Below are 19944 nucleotides of genomic sequence, written 5' to 3' on the forward strand. Positions count from 1 at the left end.
ATGGACATGGTGTATTTGTCTTATTTGATTGTGAGGCTGCTTACTTACTGAAAAAATCATGTGCTGATCTGTTTGGAGAAGTTCAAAAGGATGCAAGTGTATGGTTTATTCTCTTTTTTTTCTATCGTTGAGTTTAATAGTGGATTAGATCTGTTTGTGCCATATATAATTGTTTGTTCAATGTGTTTGAGTGTGTATTTGGTCCTTGATTTTTCTAAGAACCATGTGTTTAAATTATTTCTCAGGTTGTTTGTGGAAATAGTTATCCTGTGATGTTCCAACAATTGTTGGGGAAAAAATTGCTTCTTAAAATAGATACCAAGAGTGTTGGTACAGACAAATATTTTGGAACTTTCCGTGTGATAGAGTTTGTGATGATGCTGCTATTATTTCCATGTTTGAGTTGCCTAACTATGATGTGGATGATGAGCGCACTCCGTTGAAGGTTGCATCTTTAAACTCGTGTATTTGATATGTACCTGTCTCATAATGGTGTTTTACTTTATTTTGTCCTTCTTTATTGTTTTTTTTCGATTGATTTTCTTTTAGGTTTTTTAATAAATCGTGTTTAGGATGGTTATTTGGGAAAGATCCCTTCAAGTGACCATGAATATATTGTTGGCAAGAAGGATCCGTGTGAGGTGCTGGATGAGGGTATCACTTCTGATGGGAATTGGTCCAATATCAAGACAAACTGCAAGCCTTCGATTGATTTTCTTGGTGAAAAGGGCGCTGAAGTTCCTGGATTGGATGATATAACACTACAAAAAAATTATGTTTTAGCGACAAATTTTTAGTGGCAATAACACAATGGCTACTAATTTCTTAATTTAAGTTATGTTTTTGCGACAATTATATATTTGCCATTATTATTATATGTTATAGTGGCCATTATTATTATTGTCAGAAAATTATTAACCTTTTTTACTTTTAATTTTAATTTTTTTTAAATTTTTATAGTGGCTATTGCCATTATGGCCACTAAACTCTTATTCTCACTCTTTTTTTTTATCTACTATAAATCAAATTGAAAATACAGAAAGAGATAGAAAAGAAAATTTCACTTTCCCTCTCCATCCTTTGTTTCTCTTCACTTTCTCGCTCCCTCTTTTCTTCATCAATGAAAGATTGATTTCGCTACTGGCCTGGGTTAACCACTACAAAAAAATCTGATTAAAATGGCACTAATATTATGGCAAGTTTATATAACTGCCACAATTGTTGCTAATTTCGGCGGTTTTATCGTCTACCATAATGATCATGTTCTTCGCGGCGATTTTCACTGATTGTGGCAGGTTAAAACGCCATTATCATTAAAAAAAAGGAAACACATTTAAAGCTGAGGTGGTGTATTTGCATATGAGAATAATCACTATTCAGTCTTATTGAATGTGAGAGAGTTAGCGAGAGGGATCTGAATGTGACGAACCCTAATTTTTTGATCTCCCTCATTACCGGCGTTCATCTCTTGCCGCCGTATACAATACGGTTGTTGCTGCCTTCGAAGGAGCGCTCTTCTTTGATTAGGTTTTCTAGCTTCGATTTGAGGGTTTGTTGCGCCGCCCTCATCTCCTCGTCACCACAAGCAACGCCATCATTGCTGTCTTCGATGGAGCTTCTGCTATCTGGTGTTGTGCATCTTAGTTGATCCTGAATTTTCTTAATTCTAATTTGGTTAAGCTTTTACAGAGCCTTTATTTTCTTTTCCCCTTCAATGATGGTCCTGCTTGGTTGAATCTGAGTTTTGTGAAGCTTTCGTCTCTATAGCTCTCTAAGTATAATTCTCTTGGTTGATTTTCTTTTTCCTTTTAGGTATAATCTGAGATCGCACATCGGAGGGAGAGGGAAAGGGGAATGAGAGTGAGTTGATCTAAAACCCTAAAGCTTGTCGCCGCCATGGTCACCAGCATTCATCTCATTTCTCTCGCTTCCATCAACCTTCTGCACTCGAGTGAAGGCGCCTCCTCTATCGACGCGTTTCCAAATCTGGTCACTACGCCATAGCTTATGAGATTGAGCCAAGCACCTCTTCCATTAATGTGTCTCCTCCGCCAGTAGCGCCGGTACGTTCTCACTTCCGCATTCTCTTTTTCTTCGATCCACTCAACATTGCTTGTAGTGTGTTTCTGTTCATTCTCAATTACTTGTTTTCTAGTAGTATTGTTATGCTTGCCATGTGGTTGATGAATTTCCTGAGAGAGATGGAAAAGAGTGGAACTTGTTTTCTGATATAGATAGATGATTTTTTGGTGCTTATTATTATAACTACTGCATGTTCATCATTGTGCATTTTTTAAATTCAAAACTAGCTTAGCTCCCAATTTAAATCCAACAAGGACATGCCTTCTTTGTTTTCTTTTTTCATCAATGTCATGACTTGAATGCTCACATTTTATGGTGGGAAAATCAAACTACATTTACTGCATTTTAGTTTGCAGTTGACTTGTTTATATGCTAAGTTGTTTAAAGAAAGATATACTCTGCCTAGTAAATTGAATACCTAATTGTTTAAAGAATCTTCTTGTTGTTTATTTTGTTAATTATCTTGTAAAAAGGATTGAATGAAAAGTACTTGTTTAAATCCCATGTATTGGATGAGGGTGGCCAAGGAGTACTTCATCTTGCGGCTGCTCTTGGCTATGATTGGGCCTTACAACCCACAATAATTTCTGGTGTAAATGTGAACTTCTGCATTGTAAATGGATGGACTGCTCTTCATTGGGCTGCATTCTGTGGTAGGTGAGAACTTTAGTGCTTTTAGAATGAAATGCATTTGATCAAAGTAGTATTTGAAGCTCGGAACTTGACGGAGGAAGAGAGGAAAGGGTACAAAGAAGTGACATGGGACGATAAGGAAGTGTGTGGATTCTACATGGTGCGGTTTAATCTTTTTTCTTCCTTTTGTTGCAGGGATTGGCACAAACGTGTTTCTTATTGGCACTTTAATATTGATTTTTGTGTTCAAAATTCCAGATGCTTTGAATTTAATTCAGCTATCAAATTTAATTTTATTAAGAAAATTGCTTACCCTGTATCTGATTTCTACTGTTGTTCTCATTCACTCAGAGTTTATTAGTGTTTTCATATGTGATGTTGATATCTTTATTCTTTTTGGCAGGGTTCTTCCTTGTAGAAATCTCCAATGTGTAGCATATAGGCTATACTTGGAACTCCTCAAATGACATGCTTTTGAACTTAAATCTCAGATAAAAAGGTCTCATTAGATTTCTTTACTTTTAAAGTCTTTTGGCCGTTCCTTATAAAGATTGAAAGTTTAGATATGAACTATTAATAATAATGTGTTGGTAATGTCCAGTTAATATAAATGTTCTTTTCTGTTTTAATTTTTGTTCATGGAAATAGTATATACCCTTGATTAGCTTTATCTGTAGGCAGTGTGCAGTTGTAGAATGTAGGACATTCTTGAGAATTCTACACTAGGAATCTTATATCGAATAGTATATACCTTTTTACTTTCTTTAAAGTAAACAAGTAGGTGTTTGAAGAGTTTTACAATAGACTTAGAAATCCTAAAGTTAAAAAAACGGGTACCAAATAAGTTCCTAGGAAAATCTGTGATGAATTTATAAGTCCATGAAAAAAAAGATAAGCCCTTCAAAACTTGTAACTCTGGACTAATGTCTATAGCAAAATTCTTCGTGACATACTTGTCTTGTTTTATTACTCCTTTTTTCTTTTTTAATCTCATTGATATATAAATGTTTAATTGGGAAAAAGAGACTTTCTTATTACGCGTAAGTGCTCTTTTGAGCCTAGGGGCATGTCTTGTCCTTGGTGTGCTGACTGATGCTGAATCTTACTAGACTTTGTTCACCACCAAAAGAAAAAGAAAAGAATGCCGGTTTGGAAATTATAGCTTGAGCTGAATTGTTTTGGTAATAATGATTTGTGCCCATAACTAAGTGAAACTTAATGTTTGCTTTATTACCTGATGTAAAATGAAATAACGGGTACCTTTGGTTTGTTCTACTTTTACCTTTTTTCTTGTTATGTGTTTTAGGTACAGGCTCTTCTATCTGATAAAGAAGAATTGGAGAAAGACTTGAAAAGATTAAATGATAAGCTTACTTCAGCCTCTCTGACTATAATGCTAAAGGTGAGCTGTTGAAAAAGAAAACAAAAATCGCTCAGGAAGCAACAGTAGGTAATATTCATTGATCTGTATATTTCCCTTATCTGTCCCCACTGTTCTGTAATATAGGACTTGAAAAATACAGAAATAACCAAATTATATGTAATCGAGAGAATTTAGTCTTGGGGGGTCACTTTCACGGTGCACCTTCTTAGGTGAAGATTGCTCTCTATCCAAAGAAGCTAATAATTTGAAGATCAAACTTGGGCATGAAGAGATTATTATATCTCACGGAACCAGCCCTTTTAATTTCTTTCTCCCTGGTCTCATTTCTAAGCTTCTATTTAATATTATAATATAATATAGTAATATGTCACATGGAACTACCTCTTCTGCCAGTGGTATTAGTCCATAGTGAATTTGTGTAATATTTATATATGAATGAATACAGATTTAATTTGGTATTTCCTTTGTTGTATCTCTGATCTGAATGCTGTGGACCCAAACACATTTTGTATTTCTTACACATGATAATGCTTTCTCTGTTTTCATGTTAGATATATCTTAAGTACAAGACACCAACACATTTTGTTCTGATTCTGAGTACTGGACATATCACACAATTAACCTAAACACTTATCAAACTTTGACCAGTCATTATCCTTTTGCTTAGTTCTCATTTTGTTAATGTGTTTGAAGAATACAACCTTGTACTAGTGTGATGCTCATAGAGAAAGAGAGAGAGAAAGAAAAAAGAAAAAGAAAATTATGAGAGATAGAGCATTGAAGAGTTGTTGGCATTTGGGGAGGATGCAGTCCTCATTAACGCCATCACTGGTCAACCTCTTCTAACTAACTAATGGGGTCTTACCCTCCACTCTCTCCACCATGGCACTTCTTATTATCTGCTTCTACATACCCTCCCTCACGCACCTTATTAGTAACAAATCACGCCTCATTTTCCTTCATTCCCATTTCTCATCACTTACCTTGATTACTTATTACTCACACTTTTCATTTTTTATTTTTTATTTTTTTGTGTTTGTCTCTTTTGCAGATTTAGCAAGGTAGACAAGTGTTGAAGGAAAGGACTTTTAAGCATCTACTATATATAGGATCGATGGAGGGGATTTAGATCTATCTATGGCGTTGTGTGTTTGAGTTTAGAGTTTCTTCTATCACTTTCCTACTATTATATTACAAAATATATATCTTTAATTAATTATCTACTTATTACTTGTCTACTTTGTGTTTAAGTATTAGCATTAGGGTTATATGAATATGAGTTCTTTTAATTTCGCCAATTTACTTCTACCATGTAATCTTCTTAGCCACCCTATATTAGTCCAATGAAAACTTTCTTAGCTTCTTGCTATGGTCGTATATATGGATTTAATTTGTGCCACTCATCGTTCTTATTATTATTCCCAAGGAAAAATGAGTTATTGTATTAGGAGAAGTTATATATAGAAATCTATATAATGCATTTTAATTAATTTTACTTTTTCTTAATGCTACTCGTGATAAAATGATCATAAGAGATAAGATAAAACGTGGATTATATAACAAATGAGAGTTTACACTCCATTTTATAATGTAATCTTTTGTTTATAATGTTAGTTTAATTATATCAATTTAGCAGGTTTCAGAAAAAGTTGTATTAAGTACAATAGATATTGAAGTATGTTTATACTATAAATTAGATGAATGAATCTTCTAAATAATTTTTAAATTTGGTACTTTCAACTTTTGAGTGGAAGATGAATCCACCAACATGCCTCTCTTTCATTGATTACATCACAAGAAGACTTAAAATGTTTTCAGTTCCTCAACACATGTCAATCTCTTCTTCTTTCTCTCTTATTAGGTAATAATTAATCTCTTTCTTTAACTTCTATATATACATTTCTTCAACTTTGGTTATTTATTTATTTATTTATTTTTAATGCAGATTCTAGGTTTATTGGTTATTGTGATTCTAGATCATTATCTTCCTAAGAGGTTCATTGCTAATTTGATTGTACTTATTTATTATATTTTTAATGATAATATGTATGTATATATTTACTTATTTGAACATGTTCCATCATTGGCTTCTGACATCTATTTGTTGCTGTTTCTATGTTTTAACTTTTAAGTCTCTAGCAGAGATCAATTTACATTTGACAGAGGCACAGAATACTGGAGGTACTTCTTAACTGTGAATGATATGATGTTAATATTGTTCTTTGATGCTGAAAGGATTTACTATTTGTCATGTGTTTTGTCCGAACAGAATCAAATGGCATTTTATTCCCAAAATCTAGTCTGAGAAATTCTCCTTGTGGCAATGGCAACAATTTCCATACTTCTTTAGTTGCCTTGCTTTGCGTGTTTAGAAACTTCCATTCTGATGTTTATTGGGGGGCCATTTTTTTAGTGGTATTGTTAATCAACTTTTCATTTGTGCACTCAAGGAATTGTTGTCTGTTGTTAGTTCTTTGCTTTTAAACTCACATTTTTTGTGTGTAATTTGTGTATGCATTCTTTTATTTATGGGTTCACTTGGTTCTTATTTATCTATGAATCTTGCTTTCCTTATTCCTAGGAGTTTGTTTTTCTTTGGGAAAGGGCATGTACCGTGTGCTTTATATTCCTGAAGATGAAGCTGTTCTCTTGAATTCTAGGGAGAAGGTGCCTTACATGATCTGTGTTGAAGTATTGAGATGTGACATGATAAGGTATTACTTCAATAGTAATCCCCATAAGTTTTAAAGAATATAGCAGTTCATAAAATGAGAAACATTTCTGATATATTCCCTTCACTACAAAACATTTATCATAGCAATTCCAAGGACACGTCCAGTCCTCATAAACTTTCCATTTTGTTGTTATTTTCTGAAGTCATTGACCATTTTGTTGTGACAATAATATACTTGTTGATTTGTAGGTTAGGGACTTAAGCTCTCATCTGAATACTCTAGCAGAGTCAGAAACAGAGGGTGTCCAAGGAGCTGCTGTGGTTTTTAATCAGGCCCCGCTTTATAAACATAAACACAAATATGAAGGCTATGCTATAGACTGGAGTCTTCTTGTTCCCGGAGCCAGAAGGCTTGTATCTGGTAATATTTGGTTATTTCTTTTTCTCTGTTTAGCTACATTTTATAAACATGGAATATTGACTTTAAAAATGCTAAGAAACGAATGAAAATTGAAATTGCATGCATAAGTGGAAGGGAAAGATCAACTGCTGTGTAATGCTTTTTTACTGCACAATCCTGACAAATAATAATATTATTATCTTGGTTTATGTGTTTCTTTTTCCATTGGCTTTACTATTTCTCTTTAATATTTTGTTTATTATGTTTTCAAATTATATTTTTGTTGTAGGAATTGAATCAAGAGAGTGAGATTTCATCGCCAAAATAGTTAGAAAGTAGGTCTTCTGGAGCAAGCAATAGAGCAGCATGAAATATGGAGATTTTATGTATTAAGATTTACATGTTATGACATTTATAGTTGAAAAATTATGTTATGTTTGATACTTTGTATAGAAGTTATTACTTTTGATTTCTAATACTAAAAAATCATATATTATGTTTAATACTTTGTTTCTGAGTTATATAATATTTTGTTTATGGATTATGATTTCTAATAATAAATATTATTTGTTTAACACGATAAAAACGAGGGTAAAAATTGCATTTTTAAACGATAAAAAAGTGTCACTGTTAGGGTTAAAACGGCGGTTCAAAAATGACATTTTAACCAATCAAAAGCCACTCTGTAAGGGTAAAAACGGCGGTTCAAAAATGCCGTTTTAACCAACTGAAATGCCACTATTAGGGTAAAAATAGCGGTTCAAAAATGCCATTTTAACCGACTAAAATGCCATTCTGTGAGGGTAATAATGGCGATTTAAACTGCCATTTTAACCAACCCTTAAACCGCCGTTTTAACCTGGAAATAACGGCGGTTTGAACCGCCATTTTAACCCAGTAAAAAACCGCCGTTTTAACCCAGCAGAAAACCGCCATTTTAACCTCAGGAAATTGTGGCGGTTTTTAAAAAACCGCCGTAATAACCAAAATGGCGCTCTGAATTATGGCATTTTTCAAAACCGCCGTACTTGGTAATAATGGCGGTTCAAACCGCCGTAATTACCCAAAAAAACCGCCATTTTTACCCAAATTTTTTGTAGTGAACTCGCGTAACCATTGCCATCGCCGGCCACCATCACCACTACCACCACCGTAACCATTGCCGATAGCCGCCGTCCATCATCCTATTCCTTGGACTTCGTTTCCATCTGATCCGCCTTAGATCCACATCTCTGTCATCGTTTGTTCGTCTCTGATCTATGTTGCCAAGGTCTTTCAGCCACCGTTGCTGCTTTTGTCGCAACACCATACCTCCGCCACTTACACCACCACCGTTCTTGCACGTAGACGCACAATATCGTCACCACCGGTAGGTCTTCTCCGTTTATTTTTCGATTTTGGTTTGAATATTCAGAAGCATGTGATTTCCTCTCCGTGTTATTACTTTTGCTATGTTTGCTTGCTTGATCCTAATAAATCTGACAGATCAAGCTAAAATTGAAGTGTTTAAGTGATTCAGATCCTAATTTTTTATTTTCTCTGTCTTCTCCATTCTTACTTGCTTGATCTACCGTTCTTGCTTGCTTGCTCCGTTTATATTTGGATTTTGGTTTAAGAGTTTGAAATGTTTTCTACAGAGTTAAAGATAATAGCCAACATTATCTTGATTTTGAGACTGCCATTGAAATATTGCTAATTAGTACTAATTACAGCCTCCAGGTGCATTCAACCTTTGTTGTTGCAGGCATTATTTGATCTTGAAACACCAACCAGGATCTTAAGAGTGACTTCAAGGATTTATATATCAATTCCGCAGTGTAAGGATCTCAATTATATGCTTCAGGAAGATTCATGTTAAGCTTGTTAGGGAGCTTGAGAAGAAGATTGGCGGCAAGGTTAGCAAACCCTTAACTTGTTTGAAATGCTTTCTTGCTTTCTTGCTTTCTTGCTTTCTTGCTTTCTTGATCTGCTATATGATGCTGATTCACATTCAATCACTTTTTCTTCGTTGCCTTATCAGTTATAAATGTTGTTGGCTTAAAAAGTAATTAAGCTTTGAATTGAACTTTGAAGAGAAGGAAGATCCAACAATGTACATTTCCCCTGTGTTTGTTCTAGTTATTGGCTTTCATGGAAAAGCACAGTATATTATTTCAATCTTGGGTCTCTTTATTAGAGTTCAGCTTGACTTTTTGTCACGCATATACTGAAATCTGTTTGACTTACTATAAAGTATTAATGATTATTATTAGGGGTCTCAATTGATTTTCTTTTATTTGGACTTTATAGATCAGATAGACCTACAGAATTTTTCCTAGTTCTGAATTGTATAATTTTGATAAAATTATCTGAGTCCTAATTCTGAAATAATAAAGGAGTTCAGTTCTAAAACTGTGTTTACTAGAGTGGAAATTTGATGCCTTTGAAGAAAATGGCAATGATGTTATCATGTGTTTCATTTCAGTTTCTGTGTCTGGAATTAGTAATTATTCATTTGACTTCAATTGAGGGAGGAAAATATTTATGTTTGGTTTTGACCTTTGAACTTGAGGTTCCTATAATCAATTAGTGACAGTTGTTTGAATTGTCTTTCAGGTCCCTTCTGCCAAAGGGTGTTGCTGATTCTTGAGGAGAAACATCTTCTTTATGACCCTAAGTTGGTAGATTTGACCAACAAGCCAGAATGGTGATCTTCTGGTTCATTTCTTTTTTTAAGTTCTTCCTTTGTACAAGAGTTATTAGTTTGTTGTTGTTGTTCTTGTTCTTGTTCCTTTTCTTATTGTTTGTGTTATTGGTTTAGGTTCCTTAAAATTAATACTGAGGGTAAAGTTCCTATCAGAAAGCTTTATTAGAAGTGGGTTTCTGATTCGGATATCATCACACAAATTCTGGAAGAGAAGTATCCTATCCCACCATTGGTAACTCCACCCGAAAAAGCTATAGTGTATGCATCTATCTTCTAGATTTCCTTATCATTACTAGATATTTTTATGCTATTATTATGTTTTTATTGTGCTTGATGTACTTGGTTTGGAATATTTAGAGAGAAAAATGAAGCATAGTTGCTTCAAATTAGACAAGCCTAGCAACATTCGCTTTCTCCTCTGTCAGCTTTTTATTCTTAAATGTTAAGATGAATATATTAGATGTCCTCCAATTGACTAATACATGCATGAATTTTTTTATGTAGTGGGTTGAAGATCTTTTCTACATTTATTGGATTTCTCAATAGCAAAGATCCCAATGATGGAATAGAGCAAGCATTGCTAAGTGAACTAAGCTCTTTCAACGATTACCTTAATGAAAATGTACGACTTATTTTTGCTTTTCTCTTTCTTTTATTGTTTGCATTCTTTATTGGTCAGTAATTTGTTGATAAAGTCATAAACATATTTACCATCTTCTATGGTTCTCCTTGATGAACCAATGTTTGATCTTTTTGCCGTTTTTGTGTATATATCATGGAGTCATTATGAAAGCTCACATACCATTCAAGATATGCCAAAATCTATTTTTATCTTTATTCTTGTAGATATTCGCTGTAAAATGTACCACTGATATTTTTACTCCCTTTGCATAAGACGTCTGGGATTTGAATTGAGTTGATTGTTGAATTGAAAGCAAGTAGTCTAGAACTTATTCCTAAACTTGGAATCTGTTGCTTGAATCAATCCTGGGAGGTAGAGACACAAGCTAGAATCTCTCAATTCTTTCCCATCCTCCAAAGTAAACACTAATTTCATTTCCAGCACATTACTTAGACAAACATAGAGAAACAAGTTGTTTGACTAATCTAAGGGCCCTTTGTAGGCTTGTACTCCCAGAGAAGTCATTTAGGTTATCTGAGAGTGATTGTGGAGAACTCGATTCATAATATTTATATAGCACCCTTTGCCATTAATGTGACATCTTGTGTGCTACTAATTCACCATGCTTAACTAGCAATTACTCTTTGGTATAATTTAAAGTCTGTAAATTAAAACTTGTGCAGGAAACTTCCTATATTTTCATTTAACGAATGATTCTTGCAACTTTCATATAGGGTCCTTTTGTCAATGGAAAAGACATATCTGCAGCTAACTTATCTCTTGGACCAAAGCTGTATCATTTGGAGATTGCATAAAATTAATAAATTTGTATATGCTTTAGTATCTTTTAAGAGAAATTTGTGTATAAATATTTTGAATTTAATGAAATATTTCATTTTGTAGTAATTAATTTTAGTATATTTATATTATGTATAATAATAATAATTTTTGGTAAAAATAATTTGAAATTTTCAAAAAAAGATAGGTTGTTATTTCTAAAAGAGTGAGTATAATTAAAAGGGTCTTAAAATTTTAGCGGCAATAGTAATGGCAACTAAAAGTGAATAACATTATAATTCTAGGATTATTTTTAGTAGCCATATAAATTGCCGGTAAAATGATTTTTGGCGACAATAGTAATGGCCACTAAAAGTGAATAACATTCTAATTTTAGAATTACTTTTGGTAGCCATATAAATTGCCAAGAAAATAGCCGCTAAAAGTTATATACTTTTTGCGGTAATTAAAATGGTCTTTACCGACAAATGTTATAATTGCCGCTAAACCCTTTTAGCGACAGAGCATAAGACGGCTAATGTCTAATTGCCGGTAAATGTAATAGCGGCTATTTTTATTGCCGCTAAAAATAAAATAAATGGCCGCTAAAAGTGATTTTTCTAGTAGTGTAAGTAGTGAAGTTGATATTGTGAAAGAGAAAGGGAAAACTGTTGATGATAGTGTACTTGCTGATAGGGAGTGCAGCCTCAAAATTGAGGTCCTCTTGAATTCTCCTCCGGTGGAAACTACGGTAAGTTGTTCATTGGAAGTTATTTTAATTATGAATGTGTTGGTTTGGTTAAATTATCTATTGTGTTCCATGAATTATGGAGGATAATCAATTTAATTGGGTTGGAAAATTAAGATGATTTGTCAATCTATATGGTTGCATGTTCTCTACTATTTACATTTATTCAATTATTCCATTCGTTTGCATTGTAGGGTGTGCTTTCTGCTATTCTTGATGGGTCCCCTGTTCATGTGATCAAGAAAGAGATTGTTTACAATCCTCCTAGGGGTGGAAAGGTTAAGAAAAATCTGAAAAAAGCTTTTGATGATGTTGCTGATAAGGAGCTTGGCCCAACTTCCAAGGTTCTCAAGGACTGTGATCTTTGAGATGTTTTAATGGAGCTACTGGTGTTACTATGAAATAGTTTACTAATCTAAGTAGTAGTTAACTTATATACACTGAATCCAATGTTTTAATCAAATATGAAGATGTTGCCTCTATCCCATCCATTTTTTAAGCTGTGTCCAAAGACTAGCATGGTTTCATACTTTCCTTTTGTTTGTTTGTGCTTTGCTAGGGATTGTACACAATGTCCTGTATAAATGATGTTATATGGTCAGGTTATGGATTCTAGGTTATTTTGAAATTTGCACCTATGATGTTTATTTATATATATGTATGTACTTTCTTGTGAAAGTACAAGACCTGATGAAATTCAGCAGCTTTTCTATTTATTAATATATTGTGTACTTTTAATTTCTTTAACTGTTGTTTTGTAGTTATTCGAGTATTCTATCAAGATATTTTCCTTTTTACACTGTCGCAGCTAGAAGATAATAATAATAATAATAATAATAATTTTGTCAATATTAAAAGATAACCATGTAAGATTACTGCCAGTGTCAAACAAGGAATTATGAGTTATGTGTTATTCTTTTAGCTAGCTATGTATTAAGTATATTGTGTTATTAGGTATAGCTTAGATACTATGGTTGGTAAGTCACCTTTTCTACATATTTTTGTTAGATTAGCCTCATATCAATATTAAATATTTAGGTTTTACATTTTTTCTCTCATTCCTATTGTAGCTTTAATTTATAGATATCTATATTTTTGTGTGTGTTTATATATATGTGTATAGTTTTGTTTGTTGAAGTGATTTCTTGGTATCCTTTCAAAAATAAAATTACTCAAGTGTCATCTTGAAGATTCATTGTTCTATAGTGGTGTATTTATCTTCTATTGTTTTTGTGGGAGAAATCAAGTTTAAATGTCTCACTTATGTGCTTCTGCAAGGTTATATAGAAAAGAATGTTTAAAAAGAAAACAAAGTCAAAGATCTCAACATTCACATGGTTTGGGTAAAATTTTCACGTATTTCTCAACTAAATGTTACATATGGTATGTATTGTGTCATGCTCATTGTTGTTTGTGATATTTTGTAGGAAATGTTGTTGGCTCATTACCTAGCACTACATCCACAAATACTATAGGTTACTTTTCTTTTTTCATAATGGTTAAATATTGTAGATCTTCATTCTTTTTCACCTATCATATTTGTTATTGTTACTATGGATTTTTTTATATATTGGCTTTCTTTTTTACTTTTCTTGTTTTTTATATTTTTTTTACTATTATCTTTTTTCATTCTTTATTTGAATTTTCTTTTGATTTATTTTAAATATTGGATGATGTAGGTGTTGATCGAGATGCTAGCGGTCTAACACAAAATTTATTAGCTTCAGGTATTATCATATGTTTAAGTTCTATTTTAATTATTTATAACATAATCTTATATTTCGTGTATTCATGTGTTTTTATAAAACTTAGTTTCATAATAATAATAATAATAATAATAATAATAATAATAATAATAATAATAATAATAATAATAACAGTAATAGTGGTAGTCGTGGTGATTGTAGTAATGTTTAATTTAATATATCTTGAAATTAGTTTCCTTTAAATTTTTTTATTTCATATTCTATGTTTAATTTTATTTTTATTTTTTGGGGAATCCTTTTTTATTTCGTATTGTAAATGATATGTGTGTAACATGTATTTAAAATATCAAAGATTAATTATGCTTACTCCATAATCTTTTTTTTCAAAAAATAGATGAATCAGATATATATGATCCTTCCATAAATTCCAAAAATCCATTTGGTTCTCTGATTGATCATCTTGTTTTTTGCAAAGTGAGCTTCAAGGTATTTGTTTTTTTTTGTTTCGTTCTATGATAATATTTCTTTTTATCGTTTGATTTAATTTGTATGTGTTGATTTATTTAGTTTATTCATACTAATTTTCTTCAGTGTGTTTGTGGTGTAAGGTGATTGCAGTGATCTTTTCCTTTTGTTTGAAATCTATACATGGTGTCTTGATATTGGTGATGCTGATTACACTTGTTCATTTTGTGGGGGCAAACTTTTGGTTCTTAGAGCGTGTTGAAAAATATTCAACAATAAATCAACCAGTATTTACACTTTGTTGCTCGAAAGGAAAAGTTCAATTACCCTATTTGTAAAGGCCTCCAGAATTATTGTGTAACCTTATAGATGGTCGTGATAATAAGTCTTTGCATTTTCAAAAAAATATTAGATTGTACAATAGTATGTTTGCATTCACTTCTTTTGGATGTAAGGTGCATGACTTAATTAACGATGGTAGTGGACCACCTCAATTTATCATAAATGGGCAAGTTTATCATCGAATTGGGAGTTTGCTACCAACTATTGGTGAAAATCCAAAATTTGCACAGTTATATATCTATGACACGCAGCACGAAGTAGTCAATCGCCATGGAATTTTCAGGTACGTTCTTTTCAACTTCTATGGTTGATTATTAGTATGATTATTTTCCATTATATGTGTATCATTTTTAGTTTTTTGTTTTATACCATGGGCTAGAGAGATTTTAAATGAATTATTGTATTATGTCTTTCTGTAGGCAAACAACTGAAATAGATAAGGAATTGATAGTTGGTCTAATGCAAATGATTGATGAACACAATGTTATAGCCCAATTGTTTCGGAGAGCTCGACAATTTTATGAGTATCATCCTTCGCAGGAATTTTGTTTGAGATTGTTTTCTCAGCGAGTACATGATCCAAGAATTTACAATTAGCTTTCGTGTGATGAGATTGCTGCTTTGATAGTTGGAGATTTCGAATCATCCGACCATGGTCGTGATGTTATTGTTCAGTCCACCAGTGGTCAATTGCAACAGATTTATGAAACTCATGCTTTATACTTGTCATTATAGTATCCTTTACTTTTTCCTTTTGGTGAGGATGGGTATCAATTGAATATCCCGTATCGAGGGGTTCAAAATACTTACGTGCGTGGAAGAAGGACGAGGATGTCTTTGCGTGAGTTTGTGAGTTTTCGATTACAAGTGAGAGAATATGAGGGAAGCATCATTCACAAAGCTAGGAGGTTGTTCCAACAATTTGTTGTTGATTGTTTTGCATCGATAGAATCACAGAGACTCTTTGAAATTAGGAAGAAATAAAGTACAATTAGAGGGGAGTTTTTGCATGGTATAGAGGAAGCTATGCAACGTGGTGATGTCGAAGCATCCTCAATTAGGACAAGGGTTATACTACCATTTTCTTTTACAGGTGGTAAACGTTATATGTTTAATAATTTCCAGGATGCTATGGCAATTTGCAAGCATTATGGTTATCCTGATTTGTTCCTCATTATTACTTGTAATCCAAATTGGCCTGAATTTCAAAGATATACCTGTCGTGAAGGGATTCCAATTGCTGATAGATCGGATATTTCTTGTTGAGTTTTTCATGCCAAGCTGAAGTGTCTTCTAACTGACCTTAAAGGTGGCACTTTTTTCGGTCCTCTCAATGCTGGTATATTTTTTGTATTTCTTTGATTTTATATTCTTTTAGGACTAACTTATAATAATTTGTTTTTATTGTACAATTTATTTTTATATTTATTGATTTATTAGTTGTTATTTTATGAAGGTATGTATACAATCGAGTTTCAAAAAAGAGGTTTATCCCATGCACATTTTTTGCTTTGGCTTGATAGAAGAAACATGTTGCAGAATGTTAAACTTGTTGATGAATTAATTTGTGTAGAATTACCTAATCCTGCAAAATTTCCTAATTTGTATAGGATGGTCACAAAATATATGTTTCATGGTCCGATACGGTCGACTTCTCCCTATATGAAAGATGGTAAATGTTCAAAGTTTTACCCTAAGCAGTTTGTGAATGAGACTACATTTGATGATGATGGGTATCCAGTATATAAACGTCGTGACATGGGTATTACCGTCAAGTTGTGCGGTACAAATATTGATAACAGATTTGTAGTGCCTTATAATCCGTTATTGTTAATGAAATATCAGGCTCACATAAACTTAGAGTTTTGTAACAAGTCAAATGTTATCAAATATCTTTTTAAGTATGTCAACAAGGGCCCTGATCTTTTGACTGCTACAATGGACCAATCAACAATTGGTTGTCAAAATTTGCAGGTTCTGGATTAGATTAAGCAGTATTATGATTGTCGTTATCTTTCTCCTTCAGAGTCCATGTGGAGAATATTTGCGTATGATATACATCATAGATGGTCTGCTGTGCAGTGGTTGACTTTTCATTTGCCAAGTCAACAGTATGTTGTGTTTGATGACAGTGACATTGTTAGTTCAGTATTTATTCGGAATAGAGATTTGATGATGATGTTTACTGCTTGGATGTTAGCTAATAGATAATATGCTGAATGGCAATGTTTGACATATGTTGAGTACCCAAGTAAATTTGTATATGACCCAGAATCTAGGGAATGGATGCCAAGACGAAAAGGGTTTTCAATTGGTAGATTAAGTTTTGCTCATCCGTCTATAGGTGAATTGTTTTACATGCGATTATTGTTGAATGTTCAAAGAGGTTGCACCAGTTTTCGAAGTATAAGAACAGTTAATTCAATTGTATATGATACATTTCAAGATGCATGTTCAGCTATGGGTTTTTTGGTTGATGATAATGAATTTGTTTATGCTATTAAAGAAGTTGCCGAGTTGTCATCGGGAGAGCAGTTAAGGAAATTTTTTGTGATATTGTTGTTGTCTGGTTCTATTATGTGGCCATTGTTTGTTTAGAAGGAGACTTGGAAGTTATTATCTGATGGTATCCTTTATTATAGACGACGAGAACTTGGATTTCCAGGTATGATTTTTTTTATTACATTGTGAAACTTGTCTAATAAGAATTGTTCGTGTGTATTTATAGATTAATATGTATGCGTGTCTGTGCGTGCACACACGTGTATATAGACACACATTTGTTTTAAATATAGATGCTAAATCTTTATTTTGGGTTTCTAAGCAACTTGTAATTGTAGGGTTACAAATGACTGAAAGTGAATTACAGACTTTCTGTCTGATTGAGATTGAGAAGTTGCTCCAGAATAATGGAAAGTCGTTAAGAGATTATGCTGGTATGCCATGTCCAGACATGCAATTGGTTTCTCAATTCAGTAACTCGATGTTGTTATGGGAAATGCAATATGATATTGCTTTATTAATCCAGGAACATGATTCAAATTTATTGAAGTTGAATGAAGAACAAAGAGTTATATATGAGAAAATTGTCAATTGTGTTTGTAACAAAGAAGGTGGGTGGTTTTTTATATATGGATTCGGCGAAACTGGAAAAACTTTCTTGTACAGGACATTATCAGCTAGGTTGCGATCTGAAAGGAAAATTGTCATTAATGTTGCATTGAGTGGAATTGCAGCATTGTTGTTACCAAGGGGTAAGACAGCTCATTTGATGTTCAACATTCTAATTGAGCTAAATGAGGATACTGTTTGTAGGATCTCAAAAGATAGTGCTAAGGCAGAATTGATTTGATGTGCTGATTTGATTATTTGGGACGAAGCACCAATAACTAATAAGTTGGCTTTTGAGGCATTGGATTGAACCCTTCGTGATATAATGTCGTTTGTGTCTGTTGTTAACAAAGATTTGCCGTTTGGTGGAAAAATAATTGTTTTGGGTGGTGATTTTTGACAAGTATTACCTGTCATCCCAAGAGCTTCCAGAGCTGAGATTGTGATGGCCACTATTAATTCTTCAATGCTTTGGAAGCATTTTGAGGTATTAACCTTAACAAAGAATATGAGATTGGATAGTGCATTGGAAGATGTTGTTGTGGAGGAGTTAAGATCCTTTTTAGAGTGGATACTTCAGATAGGAGAGGGAAAATCTGGTGCGGTTATCAATGATAAACTTTGTGTAGAAGTACCGACTGATTTGCTTATCTATACTTCTGATAATCTAGTTGAAGATATTATAAATGTGGTTTATCCAAATATTGTTGTCAATTTTGAAAATCCAATTTTCTTTCAAGATAAGGAAATATTGGCTCCAACTGTTGAAATTGTTGAAGAGATTAATAACTACATAGTTAATTTGTTACCGGGTGAAGAAAAGGAATATTTGAGTGCCGATGTTATTTGTGGTAGTGATGCTTATGGTGATATTGATTGTAGTTGGATAACCACTGAATTTTTAAACCAAATTAGATGTTCTGGCTTACCCAATCATTCTCCCAAATTGAAGAAAGGGGTACCTATTATTTTGTTGAGAAATATTGATCCAACTAATGGTTTGTGCAATGGAACTCGACCCATTGTAAAAGACCTGGGATCAAACGTGATTGCAGCCGAGGTTGTTTCTGGTAGTAACATTGGTGATCAAGTATATATTGCTCGAATGAATCTCATTCCAAGTGATGCTAGGATACCTTTTAAATTTCAGCGTAGACAGTTTTTAATAAGCTTGTCATTGCAATGACGATTAATAAAAGTCAAGGGCAAACGTTATCTGTTGTCGGATTATTTTTACGGCGTCCAGTATTTTTCCACGGTCAACTTTATGTTGCTGTATCTTGCGTGAGGAGCAGAAGTGGACTAAAGATTTTTCTATTTGATGAAAATTCAGAATTTTCAAATTTCACTGAGAATGCTGTTTTCACAGAGGTTTTTGATAAAATTTGAATGGCTCCTTCTTTTGTTTAGGATTCAGAAGACTATAAATCTTTTGGTTAGTCTTTTAAATATTAATTTCAGTTATGCCTAATTATTGTGTGGAAAAATATATATCTAATTAGTATGATGTTTTTTATTTATTTGTATAATGTTTTATTTTTTTTAAGCTTAACAAATAGTGGTTTATACTATTTCATTTTTTATTTAAATCTTATCAAGAGTTGTTTAAATATAGAAATGAATCATGTGTTAAAATGTTTTATGGGTCAACAATTACATTTATTACAAATTAAAATCTGATGTATTATCAAATTAGGAATTAGGTTCATGCATTTAGGTTTCTTCTTTCTTTTTCTTAGAAGAGTGCTATCGTGTTCTCTTCATCTTCGGTGTTCAGATGCCAGAGTAAGCTCCCTCCCCATTGGTGTTGTTACTCTCTAGCGATCACGCTGTTTGTGTCAAAATACATCACTCTAGGGAGTGGGTTCATCTGTGGGATTCTCAATTGTATAAGTTATCCATAGCAGTGCATCCTATTTTTGTTCCAGCAGAACTACCATGGTACCGTTCCCTCCTTCACCGGCAATGGGTCGTCTTCGACATTGGGCAAGGGAACTGTTGTGGTTTTTTCTTTCCCCATCGGTGGTACGAATTTCTCTATATACTCTGGCTAATTTGATTTCTCAACTTCTTCTTACATCTCAATTCTGCCTAATTTATGGATGGTTCTATAGTTTGACATTGAACATCTTTGGATCTTTGAAATTTGTTAATTTAGTTTTATTTTGGTTATTTTTTGGCAAAATAGGTTGTGTTTATAATAGTTTTGTCTTCCATATTTATGATATATAGAGTGTAGTTGAAGATGGTCTATTAGGTAATTCTTTTAGAACATTGAAGTTAGGTTCAATGTAGGATAAATTGCAATAGGCTC

The 19944-nt window shown here is 33.0% G+C and overlaps 1 protein-coding gene, 1 long non-coding RNA gene and 1 pseudogene across 10 annotated transcripts; all 3 read left to right on the forward strand.

Annotated features, from left to right (window-relative positions):
* The first annotated feature begins 553 nt into the window (after positions 1 to 553).
* On the forward strand, positions 554 to 7681 carry LOC112779242 (uncharacterized). 9 transcript variants are annotated; one of them, XR_011877716.1, is made up of 9 exons: positions 559 to 1628; positions 1813 to 3214; positions 4022 to 4165; positions 5151 to 5960; positions 6045 to 6094; positions 6232 to 6280; positions 6681 to 6813; positions 7023 to 7194; positions 7463 to 7681. It is a non-coding gene; the product is annotated as an uncharacterized lncRNA (long non-coding RNA). The 9 variants fall into 9 exon arrangements; XR_011877713.1 differs by having other exon boundaries at positions 566 to 1628; positions 1813 to 2875; positions 3119 to 3214; positions 5151 to 6094; XR_011877714.1 differs by having other exon boundaries at positions 568 to 1628; positions 1813 to 2739; positions 3119 to 3214; positions 5151 to 6094.
* A 751-nt stretch (positions 7682 to 8432) lies between these two features.
* On the forward strand, positions 8433 to 11296 carry LOC112778579 (probable glutathione S-transferase DHAR2, chloroplastic; annotated as a pseudogene).
* A 6779-nt stretch (positions 11297 to 18075) lies between these two features.
* LOC140182309 (uncharacterized) lies at positions 18076 to 18816 on the forward strand. The gene has a single exon (XM_072228472.1). The coding sequence runs from the start codon at positions 18076 to 18078 to the stop codon at positions 18814 to 18816; it is 741 nt and encodes a 246-aa protein (XP_072084573.1).
* The last annotated feature ends 1128 nt before the right edge of the window (positions 18817 to 19944 follow it).

This window comes from Arachis hypogaea, chromosome 19, assembly GCF_003086295.3.
Source record: "Arachis hypogaea cultivar Tifrunner chromosome 19, arahy.Tifrunner.gnm2.J5K5, whole genome shotgun sequence".
NCBI lineage: Eukaryota > Viridiplantae > Streptophyta > Magnoliopsida > Fabales > Fabaceae > Arachis > Arachis hypogaea.

Coding starts and splice junctions, on each gene's coding strand:
- LOC140182309 (XM_072228472.1), top strand. CDS start 18,076: ATGGCCACTATTAATTCTTCAATGCTTTGGAAGCATTTTGAGGTATTA.